The sequence below is a fragment of the Dermacentor variabilis genome, chromosome 10, assembly GCF_050947875.1.
Source record: "Dermacentor variabilis isolate Ectoservices chromosome 10, ASM5094787v1, whole genome shotgun sequence".
NCBI classification, from domain to species: Eukaryota; Metazoa; Arthropoda; class Arachnida; order Ixodida; family Ixodidae; genus Dermacentor; species Dermacentor variabilis.
In genome coordinates, this window is record NC_134577.1 from 26,425,119 (window position 1) to 26,445,583 (window position 20,465).

The 20,465-nt window shown below is 43.1% G+C and overlaps 1 protein-coding gene across 1 annotated transcript; it reads left to right on the plus strand.

Moving 5' to 3' along the window:
- Nucleotides 1-369: 369 nt before the first annotated feature.
- Nucleotides 370-20,253, plus strand: LOC142560198 (integrator complex subunit 12-like). Its single transcript, XM_075672121.1, has 8 exons — nt 370-503; nt 3,893-4,123; nt 7,456-7,668; nt 9,386-9,552; nt 10,678-10,744; nt 11,251-11,343; nt 14,326-14,451; nt 15,188-20,253. The coding sequence occupies exons 2-8, from the start codon at nt 3,944-3,946 to the stop codon at nt 15,599-15,601; spliced, it is 1,260 nt and encodes a 419-aa protein (XP_075528236.1). The 5' UTR covers nt 370-503; nt 3,893-3,943; the 3' UTR covers nt 15,602-20,253.
- Nucleotides 20,254-20,465: the final 212 nt, after the last annotated feature.

Genomic DNA, 20,465 nt, shown 5'->3' on the forward strand with positions numbered 1-20,465 from the left:
GAAAACGAAAACCAGCAGCAAATACATACAAATTTGAACAGTCAAACATTGTTTCAATTAATAACTGTACCGTCCACAGATCTCCGACAGCGGCAGATAATTTTAAATTTAAGATGCCGACATATATTGGCGCGGTGCAGGTAAGAGGGCCCTTTGTTCAGATCTGTTCAGCTTCTGAAAGTTCTGTGTGTGCCACTTTTTTTTCGGACAACTGTACAAATTGCTGTTATGGTCTTAATAAAAGCATCGAGCTATGGTTGTAGCACAGAAGTGCTTTCGCGCAAAATATTTTAACATTCTACGCGTCCAAGGGCGGCCTTCCTTGGCCGTTCAACTTTTATGGCCGTCGCACCGCAATCGGCATCGCCAATCGCCGACAAGTCGGACGTGCCGGAGCTCGCCAAAAAATTGCCGAAAAAACTTAATCGGAGGGGCTGCACGCTGGTGTGAGTCCCCAAATAAACGTAGGAAGGTCCGGTAAATTCATTTTCCCCAGCAAAAACGTAAGTGCCGCCCGTCACAGTCGGTGACAGACATTTTTCTCGCCCCTATGAATAACTAGGCGTCCGCCATGAGCCCACTTTCTCTTTTGTTTGCATCGCGTCCTTCACCTCCTCTCATCTGTCCATCCTTCTCTCCTCTTTCCATCAGCGCTCCTTCGCTTGCCCCTGTCGGGTTTGTTTTAGACGTCCGTCCACTTACTCATTTTTTTTTTTTAATTGCGCACTTCGATAACTTTTTTTTTCTTTTTTTTTGCGTGTAGCAGTTTAAGTGATCCCATAGTTAATCGTCCAGCCACGAGCTACCAAAAAATTGGCATTGAAATTATTATTATTATTATTATTATTATTATTATTATTATTATTATTATTATTGTTGTTGTTGTTGTTGTTGTTATATTATTATTATTATTATTAATGTATGGCACAGGATCATTAGTACCTCTGCATTATTGTAAAGACTTATGCAAGAAAAAGAAATTTTTTAATTAGTTGAACTGCACTTTTTTACTGCATAAATTGCAGATTGAACTCCAACAGCACACTTTCCTTTTTTTTTCATAATACTTTTTTTTGAAAAAATTTAGCTTTATTGTTCATGTTTTATTTATTAACTCATCTATACCCATGCTTCAGGAAAAAGCCAGAACAGTGTGGCATGCACATTTCATTATGATAAAGTTGCTTGGCTAACAATTAAAAATAGTGTATCAGGTATATCCAAGTCTCGGTGTCCTTTGTAAGCCAGTTCATGCATAATCGTAATGTGCTGCCTCATGCAGAACAGGGCTGGCAGCTCCTGCAAGAGGCGTGCGGTACCTCTTCCACAAGTGCACTCCTTGTAGTTGTGCAACTCATTCAGAATTTAAAGGAGCCTGTATGGTGTGAAACAAATTGCAGATGCTGCACCAGTGCAATAAATAGCAGTCAAGTAGTACTCCCAGGTCTAGTTCAGGAAGCGTGGGCAATTCAATCCATGCTTATGATTTTTTGTATCATAGGTGCAAGATAGTTTCCCTAAACAAAATGTGGTATTCAAGACAATCTCAAATTCCACCATAGTAGAGGGTTTAAAAAGACCGTTGGTTATCTGCCGTGTGCATTACATTGCCTGCCCAACTCCATTTCGTTGCGTTAACCTCAAGCAATATTGTCTATAGCTATACATCCATCAGCTTTCTTTCCACAGGAGTAGCCTGGTACAGGGTTACCTTTGGGGTAGCCCCTCACCAGCTGCCCACTCTGCAGACTACCATTATGCAAACATGAACAGCTTTCCATTTTTCTCTCCCCCGAATTGGCCAAGTAAAGGGCTACGCCGGGGGTAGCCCTGTATCAGCTTCTACTGTTTAGCAGAATATCAGTATGTAAACATGGGCAGCTTTTCAATTTCTCTCTCTCTCCCCCCCCCCCCCCCTCCGGGTAGCACAATATGGCTACCCCAGGGGCACACCCATACCAGCTACCCTAACAGAATACCAGTATGTAGACATGAACAGCAGCTTTGGTGGTGGCATCTTGTGATGCTACGTTCAAATTGGAATGCACTGAAACATTCACCGCTTGTGTGAGACTTCATGTTAGAAAAAACTATATTGTTAGGGAGTTCACATTAAGAAATGCCTTTTTGACAGCAGGCAGATTTACAGCCACAAAACACAACAGATAAGTGCAACGTCATGGGATTGAATCCCGACCATGGCAGCCGCATTTCGATGAGGGAGAAATGCGAAAACACCCGTGTACTCAGATTTAGGTGCACATAAAAGAACCTCCAGGTGGTCCAAATTTCCGGAGTCAACCACTGCGGCATGCCTCATAATCGGATCGTAGTTTTGGCACGTAAAACCTCATAATTTAACCAATTTGTAAAACACAACGGCAGGCCCACACAGTTTAGTTCAGCACTGTGCCACCAGGTGTCTCCACCAGGCCTGCTGTTCACATTTCCATACTGGTTTTCACCTAAAACATTGACGCCAAAGTTCTCTGTTGTACTTGCCATTTTACCTTCTTCAAGTGCCTCACATGGTTGCTCCACCCTCTCTGGATCAAAGAGCAGCAAACATAATGGAATTGGGCAGTGTCCAGGGCAACTATATTGTAGCGATGCCTATCTCAACCTGAATGCCTTTCGGCAATTTTTGCATTTACGAGTGGCCCTGTTCGATGCGAAAACGCCCGTGTATTCCGATTTAGGTGCACATAAAAGAACCTCCCAGGTGGTCTCCAAATTTCCAGAGTCAACCACTACGGCATGCCTCATAATCGGATCGTAGTTTTGGCACGTAAAACCTCATAATTTAACCAATTTGAAAGTGCCAAGTGGCACTTTCCTGCAGTCTGCAGAGTTGGTAACCAACTCAACCTCATTTACTGTTTGCCTGCATTATCATCATTACCACCCTACGTCTACAGCAGGACAAAGGCCAGTACCAGGTGTCTCTGCTTACCATGTCCTGTACCAACCAATTCCACACTCCAACTACCAATTTTATCACTGAGCCAATCTGTTCAATTCTTTGCTAGTCTCGACTGTGTTTCCCTCGCCTTTATCTTTTAAATGTCCTGAGCCAATCTGTTAAATTATTTGCTAGTATCAACTGTGTTTCCCTCGCCTTTATCTTTTAAACGTCATTTTAACCCTCTAGCTTCCAAGTGCTTTTGTTCAAGGGTGTACATGATCTGCCACTCTTCTTAATTCCATTAATTGCACATCTCTTTGGAAGTACAATTCTCCTTTGGCAATACTGGTACAAACGGCAAGGACAAATACTGCACGTGTTGATTGTCATTGGATTAAAACTGGGTCTTATCATTATGCTTTAAGTTACAACTTGTAGATATATGTAATTTTATGTGTTCGTCTTGAATATGAGGCCCATTTTCATTTGTCTCACTTGGTTCTAATTTTACATTTCCTTTGCTTCCGAAAAAAAAAAATATGAAAAATCAGTTCCTCAGATTTTACTATACAGGAGAGTGTTTTTCTGGAAGCCATCTTTATTCAGAGCCTCGCATTGAATAAAGACTTCCAGAAAAACACTCTCCTGAGTATCAACTTTGAAGTCTCACAACTCGTTTTAGGATAGGCAAAGCAATAAAGTCTTCATTCAATGTGAGGGTTGGAATGAAGATGACTTCCAGAAGAACACTATTCTGGGTGTCAGCTTCCAAGTCACACAGCTTTTACTCCAGGGTAGACAAAGCAACATGGTTGGCCTTATTTGATGTGGAGAACTGATTTTTTGATTTTTTTTTTCAAAGTTACTTTAAGTAATGGACGCTTGCATAACATTTTTTTGGCCCAAGGCTCAATTTTTCTACCTTGCTGATCACATTGCTGATGTTTGGAATTGGAATGGTCAAGCTTTAATTTCTCTTATTGACAGGAACGAGCGCCACTTTTGTGGGTAGATCGAGGCAAAATCGTCGTCATTGCCATGGCTCAATTAGAGCTCGACCCGCTGTTCCTCAAGGCCCTGCGACTGCTACACTCGAAAGCCAAGGACTCGGCTGAGCAGCTGCGGCAGCTCATCGAAGACACGCTCGTGCAACGCCAGGGCGCCAGTGGGGGCTCTACGGGGAGGGATACCAAGACGCTCCTCACCACCATCAAGCTGGTCAGTGTCCTTTTCTAATTACTTTATTTATTTACTTATTGATATAGTACTACCTCACCATAATTCAAACTTGATTAATTCTAAGAAATATCAAAATTTTGAGTTGACCTACTATGTTTTCATCTAATCTTTTAAGCCACTTCGTTCATGCAAGATTTGAATTTTTTTTTTTTTTTTGCCATGGCAGTACAATGCAGCAGGAAGCATTCAGTGAGGGCAGAGTTCACAAGGCATTAGTAGTCACAACCACAAGGCGTTAATAGTCATAAACATGCCCATTTTTTATATCCAGACTGCTGTGTCTATTGGTGGGGGCCATCCTGAGATAGTGCCAGCAACCCAGACATGGTTAGCAACACCTGGGCTTGTGTGACTTGAGTCCCCGATTTTTTTCCCTTTGATTCTTTTGTTTTTCTTGTCATTTGTAGCATTGAGTAACCAATCCCAACGATAACACAATATTGATTGTGCTACAAGTCCTCTGCAGTCTTCACAGCTTTGCACCAGTCCTCACATATCACGTCACGAACATGCGGCAGTACTACAGTCACTTTTGAAATAAGCAGTAAAGATGGCTGCCCCTATTTCGTGCTCAATGCATTGCAGCAGTCTCTTTGTTTTCGGATGTGCAAGCTGTCGATATCCTTCACATTTGGCAACATGAGCACCATGACGTTGCTAGTGCGCAGGAGCATGGGCAGGGAATGCCATCTGCCATTCTTTCTGTCAAAGTCGCTTCAAATAGTCAACATGACAATCCATGGCGAACCACCAGCTTAGCCTTCTGCAGTAAGACGATTAAGATGGACTAAGTAGTTTCCCGAACCTCCCAAAGTTGGCTGCAACACATTGACAGTGGTAGGCACTGGTAGGCACCCGTCTCTGTGTTTCAAAGTGGAAAGAGCGTATACCTGTGTGCATGTGTGCGTGTGTGTTTAATTCATGAGTGGCGCTGACTAACACTCCCAGGGCTAGATTTAGTACAAGTGCCCAAGAAAGTGCACATGAGGACAGCCACCGCCATAGCTCAATGGCAGAGCATCGCGCACATGTAATGCAGACAATGTGGGTTCGACTGCCGCCTCTGGCAAGTTGTCTTTCTGTTAACTTTCCTTTCCCTTTTTCGTATTAGTGCGATTAGCATTCTTAGGATACTCCTCACACTTTGCAGTATTTATGCAGGTATCTAATTGTGTTCCCTTCACGCCAGCTTGGGTCACTGAGCATGTGTCACTAGGTATATGCTGCGCTTCAATGAACCTCTTTGGCACCGTACACGGGGAATAGCGCAGAATCTGATGAAGATGAGGAGACCACCCAAAGAAGCCGACAAATAATGAAGCCAGAGAAAGCATAGGGGAAGTTATTTGTAGTTTTAAGTGAAGTGTACAAATGATAAATTAAATGGGAATGCAAGTGTAAAAAAAAATTCACCATTATGATACTCCCTAATGCAAAATTTGAGTGCAGCTGTATACCTGTTTTCATTTCACGATATATTGGCTGGCATGGACAATCCATCTCGTGCGGCATGTTGCAAACGGAGCAAAGTGTGCCGCGACTGCCTCGCTAACCTGGAGACCACGAGAGCCAGCAGCCACCTCCGACAAATCTATCAGCCGATGTGCACTGCTCTGGCATCATCTCGTAGCCATTGTCGCCACGCCCTCCTCTCCGCTTGTTCGTTCACTCGGTTACACCGCCGACGCTCACCCAGGAATGGCCACCTAAGATCTGCGCTCTAAAACAATCGCAAACCATGACAATCGAAACAAGCACGAGCAAAAGCTGACACGAGCAGACGATAGTACGAAACAACCAGTCTGGCTGAGACCAGATACAAGTATGCATCAAGCGGTCGGGCGGCTTTGCATGACACCAGTTTCCCGCGCGCACTTCACTGAAGGGGCCACTCTCATTGGTCTCCGCCGTCTGCGGCTTTCATCTGCCTCTCTGCGTTCCCTCTTTCATCTTTCGCTGTGCTTGTTCGCTTCGTTACACCGCAAACGCTGCCGACGCTCGCCACAGGAATGGGCACCTAAGAGCTGTGCTCTAAAGCAACTTGCCACCTGTGGGAGCTTAATCCGCAACCTCTGCATTATGCGTGCGTTGCACTACCAATTGTGTCAAGGCAGCGGCTGTTCCAGCGTTCACATTCTTGGGCATTTGTTTTTGTGTTACTCTGGGAGCCTTAGCCAGCGCAACTCAGTCCATCACAGAGAATGTCAAACGTCCTTTTGACTGCGTAATGCGAAAGTTGTGGGTTCTGCTCCCACCGGTGGCTAGTTGTTTTTTCATCCGCTTTCATTTCCCTTTATCATTTCTACACTTCAATTAGATATACAAATAAGTTAAACCATGCTTAAACTTGGTTCCATTATCTCTTTGACCTCATATGGTTGTAATTAACAAAAGTCGGGCCCCTCAGTTCCCCTCCTTCTTCGAGACGAGGAGAGGCACACATAAAATAGACACAGAACGCTGTACTTTCAGCAAAGCCAATTGGAAATGCTGCTCAAACCTATGACACCAACTTTCGTCACCGGATATGTGCCACTGGGTATGCGCTGCTCTTATATGACAAAAGTAAAGATTCTTCAAGATTTCTTCGGTGCCAGGTAGAATTGAACTCATGTCATATATATTCAGACACTCTCTTCTGAATAAATATTCCAACGTTTGCCATGTGCAGACTTCGCGGCAGCACCGCTACAGCCCGACTGCAGCACACCTCATACACGAGATACTTCGGCGATGGCAGTATGGCATGGTTACTATGTTGCTTCAGTGCTAGTAACATTAACATCGACAGTCATACTAAGATGAATTCTAGGAGAGTTGACTGTTGGGCTAGTTGGTCGTCCATATTTGAAGTAGTGGCTTAGGGTGAATAAAACCACGGAAACAAGAAAGAAAGTATAGAGATAGATGTGTGAGTGAGCCTTCTATCACATTACTAGATGCCGAATTAAACTTCTTACGCAACCGCCTTTGATGTGCATGTACCGGCTTCCCTTCTGCTTGGTAGGCACATGCGTGACAAGAGGGTATATATATATATGTACTATCCTTCCTTCCATTAAACAATTGTGAGTAGCGCTTGTCCTTGTCTGACTTTCTTGTTTCTGTGGTTTTATTTGCGCTAAGCCACTACTTCAAATATCCTAAGATGGTTTCAGCCGGAATTTTTATTTCAACTTTTCTATTTAAAAAAAAGTTAATTTCCTCTATCCTTTTCCTAGCATTTCCGTGTATGATGTTCGTGTATGGTTTTTGTATGTGTGTTTCTCTACGTGCATTTCTTTTTGTTGTCATTGTTTTCGTAATTACAGGAGAATGATGGCAAGGCACACCTTTTGGCACGGCGGCAGTCGCCAAAGCAGGAGCCCGGAACTGGCAACAATGGAGGTCCGCCCGCCCTGTCGGCCATCCGAAGCCTATCCAGCGATGAGCCAAGAAGGAAAGACCCACCACCTCTAGAGTGCAAGCCACCTCCTCTTCCTGTCTTGGCGACAAAGGCGGATAGCCCATCGCCTGTCTTAGAGGCAAGTATTTGCGGAATTTAGACGCTGCTACCTTTTAATGAGTATTAGCTAGTATTAGCAATAGTTGTAGCTAAGAACCAGAGCCAATAGTCGAGAGGGGAAGGGGTCTTATCCTCTTTTTTTTTTTTCTTCCTTCTTTTGGGGAGGAGGGGAGAGGCAAGGAAGATTCCTTGCATCTCTTTCATGCCATGATGCCGTTCTTAAACATTAGTAAACTACTACACCCACGTGAATGGTGTGAGAGGGGACAGCCAAATTTCCACTGAAAAGGCCGTAGCAGCTAAACATCTTAGCCGAACATAAAGGTGTTTCACAAGAGAAAATGTTCAGCTGGAAAGCAACATCATATTTGTTCATGTCATGTTTGAATTCCCATGTCACCAGAAATGATTGCTCAACCACAAATTCAGTGTGTCCTTTCATGCCCCTCATGGGTGTGGACACTTGACAATATCTGCAAATTTACAATGTTGCTATGTTGCTTCTTAAAGAAAACAAGCTAGCATGTTTTATTGAGAACTTATTCTATGATGCTTTCGGTTACAGTTGCATTTGATCAGGCAGGTTTTTCTGACAGAATGACAGCTTACACACTTTTCACATGTGCAGGTGAGTAGACATGAGGAAACGCAGCATTTCATGTTAGCAGTTCATCTCGCATCGATTGGGACTTGTTCACCTGAACTGCAAATTTATAGGAAGAATGAAAGCATTCCTTTTGTTATTGGTGTCCAAAATTGTTACATTTGCACTTTTAATATATGACCAATAATGCAAACACCAACCAACTAGTTTTATTAAGTTTCACCCAAATTTACACTCATTCTGAATTCTTTACCAGGGTTGGCATTGGGAAGTTGCAGCAGTATTCTATTAATCTGGCTTGTGATCCGAACAGTGTTTTTTGCAGGAAGTACAGTAGCCAGTCATTAGGAGCTCTGTCACCTACATTACATGCAGAGGCCTTCGCAAGGTCACTTCCCACAAAAAAATAACACCAGGGTCGCAATCAGGGTCAATGAAATGCTGCTGCAGCTTCCCAAATTTACCCTTGATGAAGTAGTTGGAAGGACTTTAAAACATTGGATTGAATATTGATAAACTTGGTTGGTGCTCATCCAGTAGGTGGTGTCCATGTCACTCCCTCCAGTCATTTTTATTAGAATGTGAAGATATCTGCCCAGTGGTCGATTTAGGCACTACTGGCCTCCTTGAAGCCCTTGGGTTCAGCGAGAGCAGGGGGAAAGTAAACATGTCCGCAATAGAGATTAGTAAAAGGTGATCGGAAAATTGTTTAAAGAAAAGTAGGGAAACAGCAAAAGATGGAGACAAACAAAAACAAAGTTCACAATAGGGGGTCAGAAATTTGGTTATGGGAATTCATCGTGTTTTTTTTTCCCTTTTTTTTTTTACGTGGGTAGGATATTAGGCAGTATAATAGCAAGAGCTTGGTGGTGCAACCCACCGCCCCATTCCAAAGGGGACGCTCATAACATCCATCCATCCATTTAGCGCAAACTTCCAGAGAGTAACGGAGACTGATCTCGAAGGCCATGTTTTTTGCGTAATGTAGCTGCTAGAAGGACGTCATGGCCTCGGACGTCATCTGTTGGTCTAATTGAAAGCATTCTGCAGCAAGACTGATTTTGATTGAATGTTTAACCATTCGAGTGTGCACTTTTGCATCACCAAATGTGTAAACTATTCCTCTGTACAGGTGAGTGGTTTGTTAGAAGCCAAACGTGCCCGCACCGAGTCGCCACAACTAGCCTCATCCCAGTCTGCATCGCCAGCTAGTCGTCTCGCCTCATCCTCCTCCCCGGACTCAAGCAGCGACGGAGATGACTTCACCGTCGACATGGGTCAAGTCTGTGTGATGTGCAAGTGAGTAACACGAGATGCTGTTTCTCCATGTTATCTCTGATCTTATGAATTTGTTTCAAATAGTATTTTCACATCAGCAAGAATACAGAACGATACTAAGCACAATATGCGAAGATGCAAAGAGTGCATTCACAGTCGCAGGCAAAATTGTGCAGACCAGAGATGCTGCGAAAAGTATTTTTTGTTTGATTGCCTACACATGCAGCTTGAACTCAAATGGCGCAGCTCATGTGCTAATTCTTGATCAACTAATGCATTGCATTGACAGACTTTCATCTTGCATGGCCGATACATTAGAACAGTTTAAATTTTTGGCTGACGCCATGGTAGTCTAAACTTTTGCTCCCACTTTTTTTGCTTTTCTTATTCTAACCTTTATACTGTCGTCTTTCTTTTTTACTTCTTTTTGGCAATCATAGTTTGACTAGCCCTCCTTCAATCCTGCCTAAGCAATTTATCTCCTTTCTAGTTGCAAGCTTGTAGCTGTGGGATCCTACCAACCTTATTGGCTTAGAAGTCTCTTGGCCTTCACATTGGTGGGCAAATCAAATCATATTTATTCTTGAGAAAGTATGCAGAGGCCACGTCTGCACTCTTGTAAAGCTGCTGTCCGATTCACGACTTTACAAGAAAACAATGCATTATGCAATGTGCCCAATTACAGGTCATCTTACCTTTTCGTGTTTTTATCACAAGAAACGCACTTGTAATAAAAACACACTTTATGGCCGCAGCTGTGATGCAAAGAGCTGCAATCATAAAACAGTCTATCTACATCACGCAAGTAGATGTTGTAGTGAACAGTTGCAGTGGCTTAGCCTGGACTATGGAGTTAAAAAGACCTAAGGACTGATTGTTTCAAACATCACTTACAGCGCATACAAGGAGAACGGACCAAAAGAATGATGAAGACAATGTTGCGTCAACGACGTGTGTTCATCGTTCTTTTGGTCCCTTGTCCTTGCATGCGCTGTAAGTGATGTTTGAAACAATGGAATACCAGCTAGCCCGTACCCAAACCTTGCCTAAGGACTGAACCTGAAGGCATACCACAAGAAAGCTGATAAATGTTGCAATGCTGAATTTCACTTCAAAGCTGCATTTCCTACCTTTCACTCTTCACAGCCAACAGGATGTAACTGCCAAGAACCAGCTGATCGAGTGCCAAGAGTGCCACTGCCTCTACCACCAGGTGTGTTTTTGTCAACTTCAAGGCGTTGTCCGCAGATTCGCTAATTCTGTGACAGTTGGCTCAGCAGGACAAACTGTTGCTCCTATTCCACTGTTGTATGCATTGGCCTCACCTTTTTTTCTTTTTCTCTAATCAACCGCGGTGGCCATGGCGTGCCGCTGCTGAGAATGACATTGTGAGTTTGAGTTCTATTTGAGTTCCCAGCCGTGACAGCCACATTTTGATCAGACAGAGCGCAGATACATTTTTTTTTCTGAGCAGTTCGCCCTGCTGCATATGTGTACTTAAATAAAAGCATGGAGGCCCTCCCCATGTAAAATTGCAAGTACTCTTGTTCGCTGAACTTCGGTGCACGCTAAAGAAACTCAGGCGATCAAAATCATCCAGAGCTCTTTGACAATGTCCCTCGTAGCCTCTGTGTTGATTTGGGATGGTAATGCCACTGAATCAATCAATTAATCAATCAATCAGCCAACCAATCCTTTCCTTTCTTTCTAACAATACAGGAGTGCCATAGGCCGCCAGCTACCGACTATGATGTCAACGACCCTCGCCTCGTCTGGTACTGCGCCCGGTGTACGAAAAACATGAAGAAAATGGTGAGTCGACCTGTTGGCAATTGAAAAAAAAAAAAAAAACAACGGTTTGTCAACGCTTTCACTCAAATTGCGAAAAAGTGACTGAGATCACTCGAGAAACTCTGGAGAACCATTGCTAAGTATTATTTTTTTTTATTATTTTTCTCTGTCTCACTCTCACTTTGAGAAACACGGTTTCAGCAGTACAATGTGCCAACTTTTCGTCCTTGCCTTTTAGGTCTTGTTGTCCTCATTTCCTTTTCTCTTGTACAAAAGCATTCCTTCCACATGGCCGGGTGATAACACAACATTAATTATCCCTTTCACGAACAGGTGCTTGGTTCTAAATACTGTTTGACCTTACGAGACACTGGTGCCACCTTTATTATATGGCATATTAAGGTTTAGCATTTCCATCATGAAATAGATTTCCGTCTATTTCAACAAACGAACAAAGGAGCGGCCCATAAAAGCTGCTATTTGGCAGCTTGACAAGCCCACAACCTCCATTATGTAATTTCACGGCATCATAAAGAAATGAACACAGGTTATTGCACCAAAGAAAGAGTATTGAAATGACAAATATAATAACATAACACTGAAAAATTCCTACATAATCACGCTATGGTGTTGTGGATGGATCTCAAGAGGCGTTGTCTAGTAGTCAAGAAATTGCCGTTTTGACTTGTAGCTTTCAGGTTCAAATTTTGTACTTGTTATGACAATCTTTTTAAAGCAAGGGCAGACATACAAAGCACAATAAGATGTTCACTGGCATTCCTGCGTTTTCCTTTTTTTTATAGCAATATCTTTATTTTTATGCTGATGAAGCAATCTCTTCTGAGTGGTCTCCGCTAATCTAGAAGTACACTGAACAGATGCTGACCTAAACAAACAATATTTTTGCATTAGAAAGTGGTAATGAGATTTACTTGCAAGAATATAGTGTAACGCATGCTTGACAATTGCAAAACGTGATAGTGCGTGGTGCAAATAGTGTTTGAGATAAACCACTTGTCACTGAAAAAAATATATAAATTTTTCTGCTCGGGAAAGGTTTTATATATGCAACACCAAGTGACTAGAATTGTGAGTGAAATTTAAAATTTGTACTCACCTACAATACCACTTAACCGACGCAAAATCTTGTGAATGAGTCTTGCAATCGTGCTTCATTTCACAAGCTGCATAGACTCTCACTTACTTGCTCAGCACAATGTTTTATGACCGAGTCACGAGATCTTGTCCCTGCCCGCGAGTGCTGTTGTTATACAAAAATTTTTTTATTAAAGAAATGAAGCGGCGGGATTTTACGTGCCAAAACCACCATATAATAATGAAGCACGGCGTGATGGAGGACTCCGGATTTATTTTGACCACCTGTGGTTCGTTAACATGCACCTAAATTTAAGTATAGGCGAGCATTTTCGCATTTCACTCCCATCGAAATGTGGCCACCGCAGGCTCGGTCAAATCAGCGACCTCGAGCTTAGCAGTGCAACGTCACAACCACTGGGCTACCACAATGTGTGGTAATATGGCAGACACATTAATTATACAACTTTAGTTGTGTTGCTAATACCGCATTTCGATGGGGGTGAAATGCGAAAACACCCGCGTCCTGTGCATTGAGGGCACGTTAAAGATCCCCTGGTGGTCAAAATTAATCCGGAGTCCCCCACTATGACGTGCCTCATATTCAAATGGTGGTTTTGGCATGTAAAACCCTAGTGTTACAGTATTCAGTTGTCTTCCTAATGTTCCTAATGTCTTCGTAGTGTCATATAGAACTAAAATTAGAAGAAAAAGAATACAGATAGTAATTGGTGAGCACCGCGCTACGCAAGATGCAGTCAGAGCGTGAGAAAATGCGTGAAAATGAAGCTATAGTATAGCCGGAGCGTAGCAGGCGATAGAGGCGGCTCCCCCGACTTGCCTCATTGGAGCGCCTTTCCCAGTGCTGCCGTCAGTCATGCATGAGGCTAATAAAATTTGATAAAGAATAATCTTTAATTTGTTAAAGACTAAATAGAGTTGGCACTTTGAAAAGACAAACAACATATGTTATAAAATGGCTATTAGAGCAGAATTAAACAAGTTACATGGCACTAGTGAATTCCTGTACTGTACGGTTAGACAAGAAATAAGAAAAATGGCAAAAGTCAAAGGCAAAGCTGAAATATGCAAGAAATTGCAATACGCACAGGGGGAAAGAACACTACTGGTTTAGGATTTGAAGCCACATGCTCTTTCCAACAGAGCGAAGGAATGTCAATTGGCTGAGCTGTTTGAGTAAAACCGACACCTTCTTTGAATGGCCACAGAACCAACATGCGAGAATAGACACTTTTTGGAAGCTATAGAATTGCTGGAATTCACATGAACTCCATTGCTGTGTCAAATACATGCTCCAAACCGGTGCGAACGTTCTGCCACTTTTTTAGTGAACTAGGAGTGAAATGACAATTAGCGACTGGGTTTCTATAGTATGCCATTAGTTGCGAGGACATTTCAAGCCTCCGGTTTCAGGCAGCATGGTGGCACGTGGAGGAAGAGAGGGGAAGCGCTTCGCATCACTCAGGACTTGCAAAAACAGTCGACAATCGCTCTGTCACAGCCACGCAGTCAATGCTGGTGCTCCGCCATTCTAGTACAATTTCAAAATTTTTGTGCCACTCCTGTCAAACTCTAGAAAACTATGAATTGAACATGTCCAATCCATTAAGTCAATTAAATGAAAGGTGGAAATCGATGACAATTAATCATTTTGCGAGATACTTTGAAGTGATTAATCGTTAATCGATGTTACCAAACCTAGTATGAATCTTCTAGCTTTTTGGGCATGCAATGGAATGCTGGAAAAACAAGAAACATATCTCTCTGTCATGGTCTCTTTCTTTCTTCCTTTCTTTCTTTCAAGGGAGAATTTTTTGTGTGTTCCTTTCAGCTCTCAGGATCATCAATAAAGTTCATTGTCCATCTGTCCATCTGTGTTCCTTTCAGACCATCAAGCCTCCAAAGCCAGCATCAAAGGTACCCTTTGGGGTTCCACGAGAGCTGACGCCACCAAACAAACCAGACACGCCCCCACCACTGACATCTCAGCCATTCAAGCGCGCCGAGTTGAAGGTGAGCCAGCGCTGACGCACAATCGTAACTCTGTGAGGAGACCACACCCTTGCAAGCATGAAATCGGCATAACAGGCATGGCCTCGCACTCTGAGTGCCTGGTCCTGAGGTGACATACCAATGTGATTTGACTGGCACTCAGGCGATGTAAAAATTCTTGGCCCTCCCAGCGTAGTCAGCCAAAGATTAACACAATAGTGGCCCTCTATGACAATTAGCAGAGCATTTATTGCTGTACTCTGTTTAATACACAGCATGAAACGATACGAAGGGGAGAGACTTTTCTCACTAGAAATAGTGCACCACACATTAAAGAAAGTTATAGGTGCACATCATGTAATTCTATGCAAAATTAAATCTCATACTTTCATGTTGCAAGGTATAGAAGAGCATAAATAATGAAAATGTGGGCAGCCCTTTTGAATGACAGTGCTATCTTGTACATGTCAGTCATCTGCAGGTTCAGAGTGGCATCATTTTGTTCCCAGAAAGAGGACACAGTGGTCTCTCAAGAGAAAATGTCAGGTCAAGTTACTGCATCGTTTTTTAGAAAATCTAATTTTTGCTGGTTCTTTTTGCTGCTTCAAAAGTTGCACCTTCCTTACTTAAAGCTGCAAGCAAGAGCGAACCAGGCATGTCAGGTTGCATTGGCTATCATCATGTGCTCCTGTAGCTGCTTCGCCCAGCTTCGCACTCTCACACAAACCTCTTCGCCCCACCCTTTTTCTTCGTCCAGGTTCCTGCACTGTCTTCCTCTGCTGGCCCAAACAAGCCCATCGGACTCGCTGGCCTCGCCGCCAACCTGAGCAAACCGAAGCCGCTGAAGCCGATGGGCTCCACCGCGCAGCCACAGAAGCCGCTGCCCACCGCATTCCAGAATCTCTCAAGCCTAGCCGCGGCTGCCACCGCCATAAAGTCCGGTTCCTCCTCTACCGGAACCTCCAGAGGAAATAACGGAGGCAACGGCAATTCCTCGTCATCGAGCTCCTCCGGCCCGTCGCCGCCGGCACTCGTCCCCGTGAGCACTGCAGGTGGCAATGGGAAGTCGGCATCCTCATCTCTACTTATGTCTGCGGACAAGCGGCTGCAAATAATGAAGAAGAAAGCCGCAGCAAAGATGCAGGAAAAGCGACGAGTAACGTCGAAGTAGTGCGATTTCTTTTTTTTCCTCTCGTCTTCTCTCTCAGCGGCTGGCTCCGGAGTATGGTTTGCGCGGGACGCTGTATTGACTCGATAGTGTCAACCCCGGTACTGCATTGATTTAAAAGCGCCACATGTCTGGAACTTCTGGCCAAATGGGACATCATAAGACTATGTGTCATCCGTTCTTCAGCTTGATGGATTATATGACTTTTTTTTTTTTTTGCTTGATCTCTAGCCAAGTTGCGACCGCCTTGCCAACCGGACACAACAGCAAGGCAAGACATCCGCTGTGAACTTAAGGTACTGCGCCGACAGTGCAGCCTGTTGTGCGGAGCGTCGTGAAACATTCGTATTGACGCATGAAGCAAGTTTGAACTGGCGAGAATTTCATGCTGCATTTAATGACGCTTGCTGCTTAAAGTGTCAAGATTTGTGCACCTTATTAAGCGCTGTCGTTTATACCAGGTGCCTGGTAAATGCGTAATGGACACTGACTGATATAATATTGTATACCATACGGTTACCGAAAAAACACTGATTTCCAATTAATCATGACTATGCTGGATCTGTCCCCATACAACTGTGGCAAGTTGCATGTCTTTTGTGCAGGTTTTATTGTGAAGAGCTGCCACAGATGTACATATGTCCAGTATGTGTCCAGCACGACTCATGTTCCAAGTCCATGATTGTAAATACTTTCTCCATTCTGAAGGAAACGGTAATTGCTGTATTTGGAGGCCATCATTGACCTGCATCTAGAGCGTGGGTGACAGTGTGATTACATCACTCAGTCAAAATAGTTCAATGGTAGTTCATCTGGTGGGGAAGGTACCATAGAAGATAGTTAAGTTTTGAAGTTTTAATCACCGCAAGACCTTGCTTGAACCGTTTTAGCCCTATGAGCCGCAAAATGTCTTGGTGATTTCAAAGACTGCTTCGAGGTTGTCAGTTCAGTCCTGTCCAAATAATGCATGAATGAAAAGGAAGTGAAACTTATAAAGAGGGGACGCTTGCCACTGGGTGAAGCATTGGGGGACAAACAATGCACATGTCTGAAATGTCACTGTAGTGAAGTCAGTGAACAAATGGATGAAGTCACTGAGTGATTTCCAAACACCAGGGAGGTGCGTTAACATAACACTTATAACGTACCTTTCTCTGTATGTGTTTGCTGGTTGGTTGAGGGCAGATGATGCAGAAACAACACATCGCTAGTGCATTAATTGCTCTTAGTCCAGGATTACAGATATCACTGAGTAAAGATGTCAAGGGCATAGTCACAGACTGGCTATCTAGTCAGCCATCTCTAGTGCTAGAGAGCGATTGGTTGAGCCCTGTCTGTACGTAAAATTTCCAAGTCAGGTTCATCTGTTCTCCGCTCCAAGCCTCGGTCCTTGAATGTTGATATGGAGCTGTTCCCGGTGCCGTTAGATTGTGGAAAAGTATGATGTGCAAGAAGTAATGGTGTGTTCCATACGACAAGTGAATTAAGAAAGCAATAATGACTTTTAGCTTTCAGTCATCCTATAGGCTTGACATTTCATTAGCATTCAGGCACTCATAGAAAGCTTACATTTGAAATACAAGCCCACATATTAATGTTTCGTTAAATTTCTATGAGGCATCATATCGGCGAAATTTTCCTGTAATGCAGAAGGAATGTTGAAGTTATGTAGTATTACATACCAAGGAAGTATTTCCCGTAATAGTCGACAACCCTGCACGTTTGACATAGCCGTTGGCTATCCTGCGCATTGCTTTTATTTTCAATGCTGGCACGTCCAGGAATGGTTTTCAGTGTGCATATTGAGTAGCCAGCTTTCCCGGTTTTTTTTTTTTTTCTCATATATTTATCAGAAGACATAGACATTAATGTTTAAAAAAGCACCTTGGGCATCCAGTTGCAAAGCAGTTCTTCATGTTGCCCAGAGTTTGGTTGTGAGTACCTGTCACCTGGTCCACTTTAATACAAATGTGCACACGTCTGTCTAGAGTGAGAGCACACAATATCATTTTTACCCATGAGCCTTTGAGTGAATGTCGAGCTGGGTTGAAAAAGCATTACATTGCCTCAGCATGAATGGAACTGAGCACAGCCTGTAGCACTATATGCGCTCTGGATGGACAAAAGGCATTGTTATACATTTGCAAACTGTGTCTCATGCAGCATGTACTATAACAGACAAATGAAATAAGTTAAAGCTAACTAGAGCACATCCTTTCATTTCCCTATTCACCACTTCATGCGATGCTTGCACAATTTCAGATGTACATTTCGTTTAGGTCCTACAGCATTTTCGGCGACCAGATACGTGCCAGCACAACTGAGTTATTACTCGTAAGAAGTGGTCTACTTTATAGTTTCCTCTTCATATTCCATTTGTTCATATAGTCCAGTGCTCAGTGAATGAAATGCGATAATCAAAGCGCACATCGCTTGGTAAATTTTGCGGCTCGGCTTCATTTAGAGGGCGACATTCTACTCATTGCAAGCTCGAGGTGAGAGTGAGTGATTGGTGCATTTTTCACCATCTTCATAACTACACACAGGGTTCAGAAGCATATACAACGCTGTCCACTCCCAGGAAAAATACCTCACTGCTATTCAGACTTATCCTTCATTGATAGTCATTTGACCCAGAAAATCATAACAGCTTTTTTTTTTCTGGTTAAGGAAATTCTGAAGTTACATTCAATTAAATATTGTGTTTGTTTGTACTAAATTTAATAGATAATCCAGTATGCTTCACAGCACAAAAAATATGGAAGTCAAGCACCCACATTATGTTTCATTTGTCTGCGGCTATACAGAAAATGAACTCTGAAGTGATGCAAGACTTAGTCATACTTGTGCGAATTGCTCATCGCTGAATCATTTTGTCATCTTGCACATCCTTGCTTGCTTGCTGTGATCCAAGTTGCGCAAAGAATGTCACAGACAGAAGACATCGAGACGCACCGTTTTGTCATGTAACGCCCCCTTGGCAGGATTCACTGCATTGTGTGTTGTTGGATGACTGACGTAGATAGTGCGACCCTGCTCGGATTACCCAGTGAATGCTGCCGAAATGAGAACTCTTCACGTGGACTCTGCAGAGTGTCTTGAGATATTGTCTTCGTGACATGGCGTAACATGAAATGTGCTTGCTACCCGGTGCATTACTCTTTAGTACAGTACCCTGTTAATTAATGTCTCGGTGAGTCTGTATACTGTCACTGTTGGACAGAATTACAGAACACTGGAGACATAGGTGGTAGCAGGGCCGGTAGCGCCCCCTTGTGATGCTTTGTTCAACCACAGTGCATAAGAAACATTGCTGTGTTCCATGAACGTTCTCACCAAAAGAAAATAAGAAGGACCGCCACAAAGTGTACATCAATGATTATACTGCTGGCAAGGAATTTGCAGCAGCAGCTGTGTAGCTTGTAATCTGCCACTGCTGTAACAATTCTGTACACTGTAGTTGAACTGAGTGCCACAACATGGCACTGCCAGCACAGTTGCCCTATTTTTCAAGGGCTTTAAGCTGCCCATGTCTGTGTATCCAGCAGTTCGGTAACCTGTAAATGGTAATACGTATATTGACAGGGTCAAACTCTCTAACATCAGGACGCGATAAAGTCGATGGTTGCATCACAGGTGTCATGTGCAGTTTACAGACAGCTACATGCCATTGAGTTTTTTACAAAGACCACTAGAGGGAACTTGGCACTAGTGTCTGTGGGAGCTGCAAGCATTGAGGTTCAGCCAGAATGGGAATGATTGGTAGTTACATGGATTTGGAAAAAAAAATTGTCGCTTCGACTTCAAACTGGTTTATGACTTCTAAAATTGATCATTTTCAGCAAGATATTGCATTATAAGTGCTACAATTCGCAACGATTACGATTGTGCACAAAAAAAATTATTGCCTTCACGTATTTAGAAAAATATGACTGCTTGGAAACATGGAAAGATGAACTGTGATAAGGCCACAACAATGTCTGAAGCTACAAGCAGAATGATTAGACGAGTCCATGTACTGCAATTATGCCTGTTGATTACTCCCATGGAATTATTCACACCAGCCACGTCAGTCACCTTGCTCGCTGGAACTGCCAGTAAGCAACCAATAGGGCTCGTTTAGATGAGCTTTGGTACTTTGTGGAAGAATCAGCAGTTGTCTTAAAAAAGCAATGCAGAAAATGTATGCCATGGGCTGTTTGTGATGCCAAAAATTAGGTTACCCTACAGCAGGGTTGCATAGCTGCATTGCCCTTTGTTGCACAAACTAGTGTTGTAAGCCGGCAATTTTTTTTTTTTTTTTTTCGTTCCCTCAAGTGCTTTGCTGGTTTCAGGGCATTTGTTTTATGTTGTTTCTATGGGTGTTGGGGAATGCGTTATTTATAATCACAACTGCTCCCTTGTCGGTGGAATAACGGGTCATCAAAACATACAAGTATTTTGGAAATATTTTTTTCTTTTCCATTTCTTTTTCCAAGGTAGAGGAATTGAAATTGTGATATGCCTGCTTTGCATGAGGCCTGCTTCCTCGAGACACATGTAACGTGAACCGCCATCACAGCAATAAAAGAGAGAAAAAAAGAAAAACGAAGCATCACAAAAATGCAAACACTAACTGTAGAAGCAAATGAGATTAAAGATGCTGAAACAACTGTTTTGCTGACTGCAGTTTCTGTGCGACACAGTTAAAGCACGTGAAGGTCTCATTTAGCTCCTGTTAACTTGTGCAGCTGTAACTGGCATAAATATCGTGCCTCTCAGATCCCATTAGTCTTTTGTACTCCCCCAAGCACAGACAATTGATTGATTGATTGATTGATTGATTGCTTGAAAACTTTATTGTTCCACCAAGCCGGGGTGCCCGCCT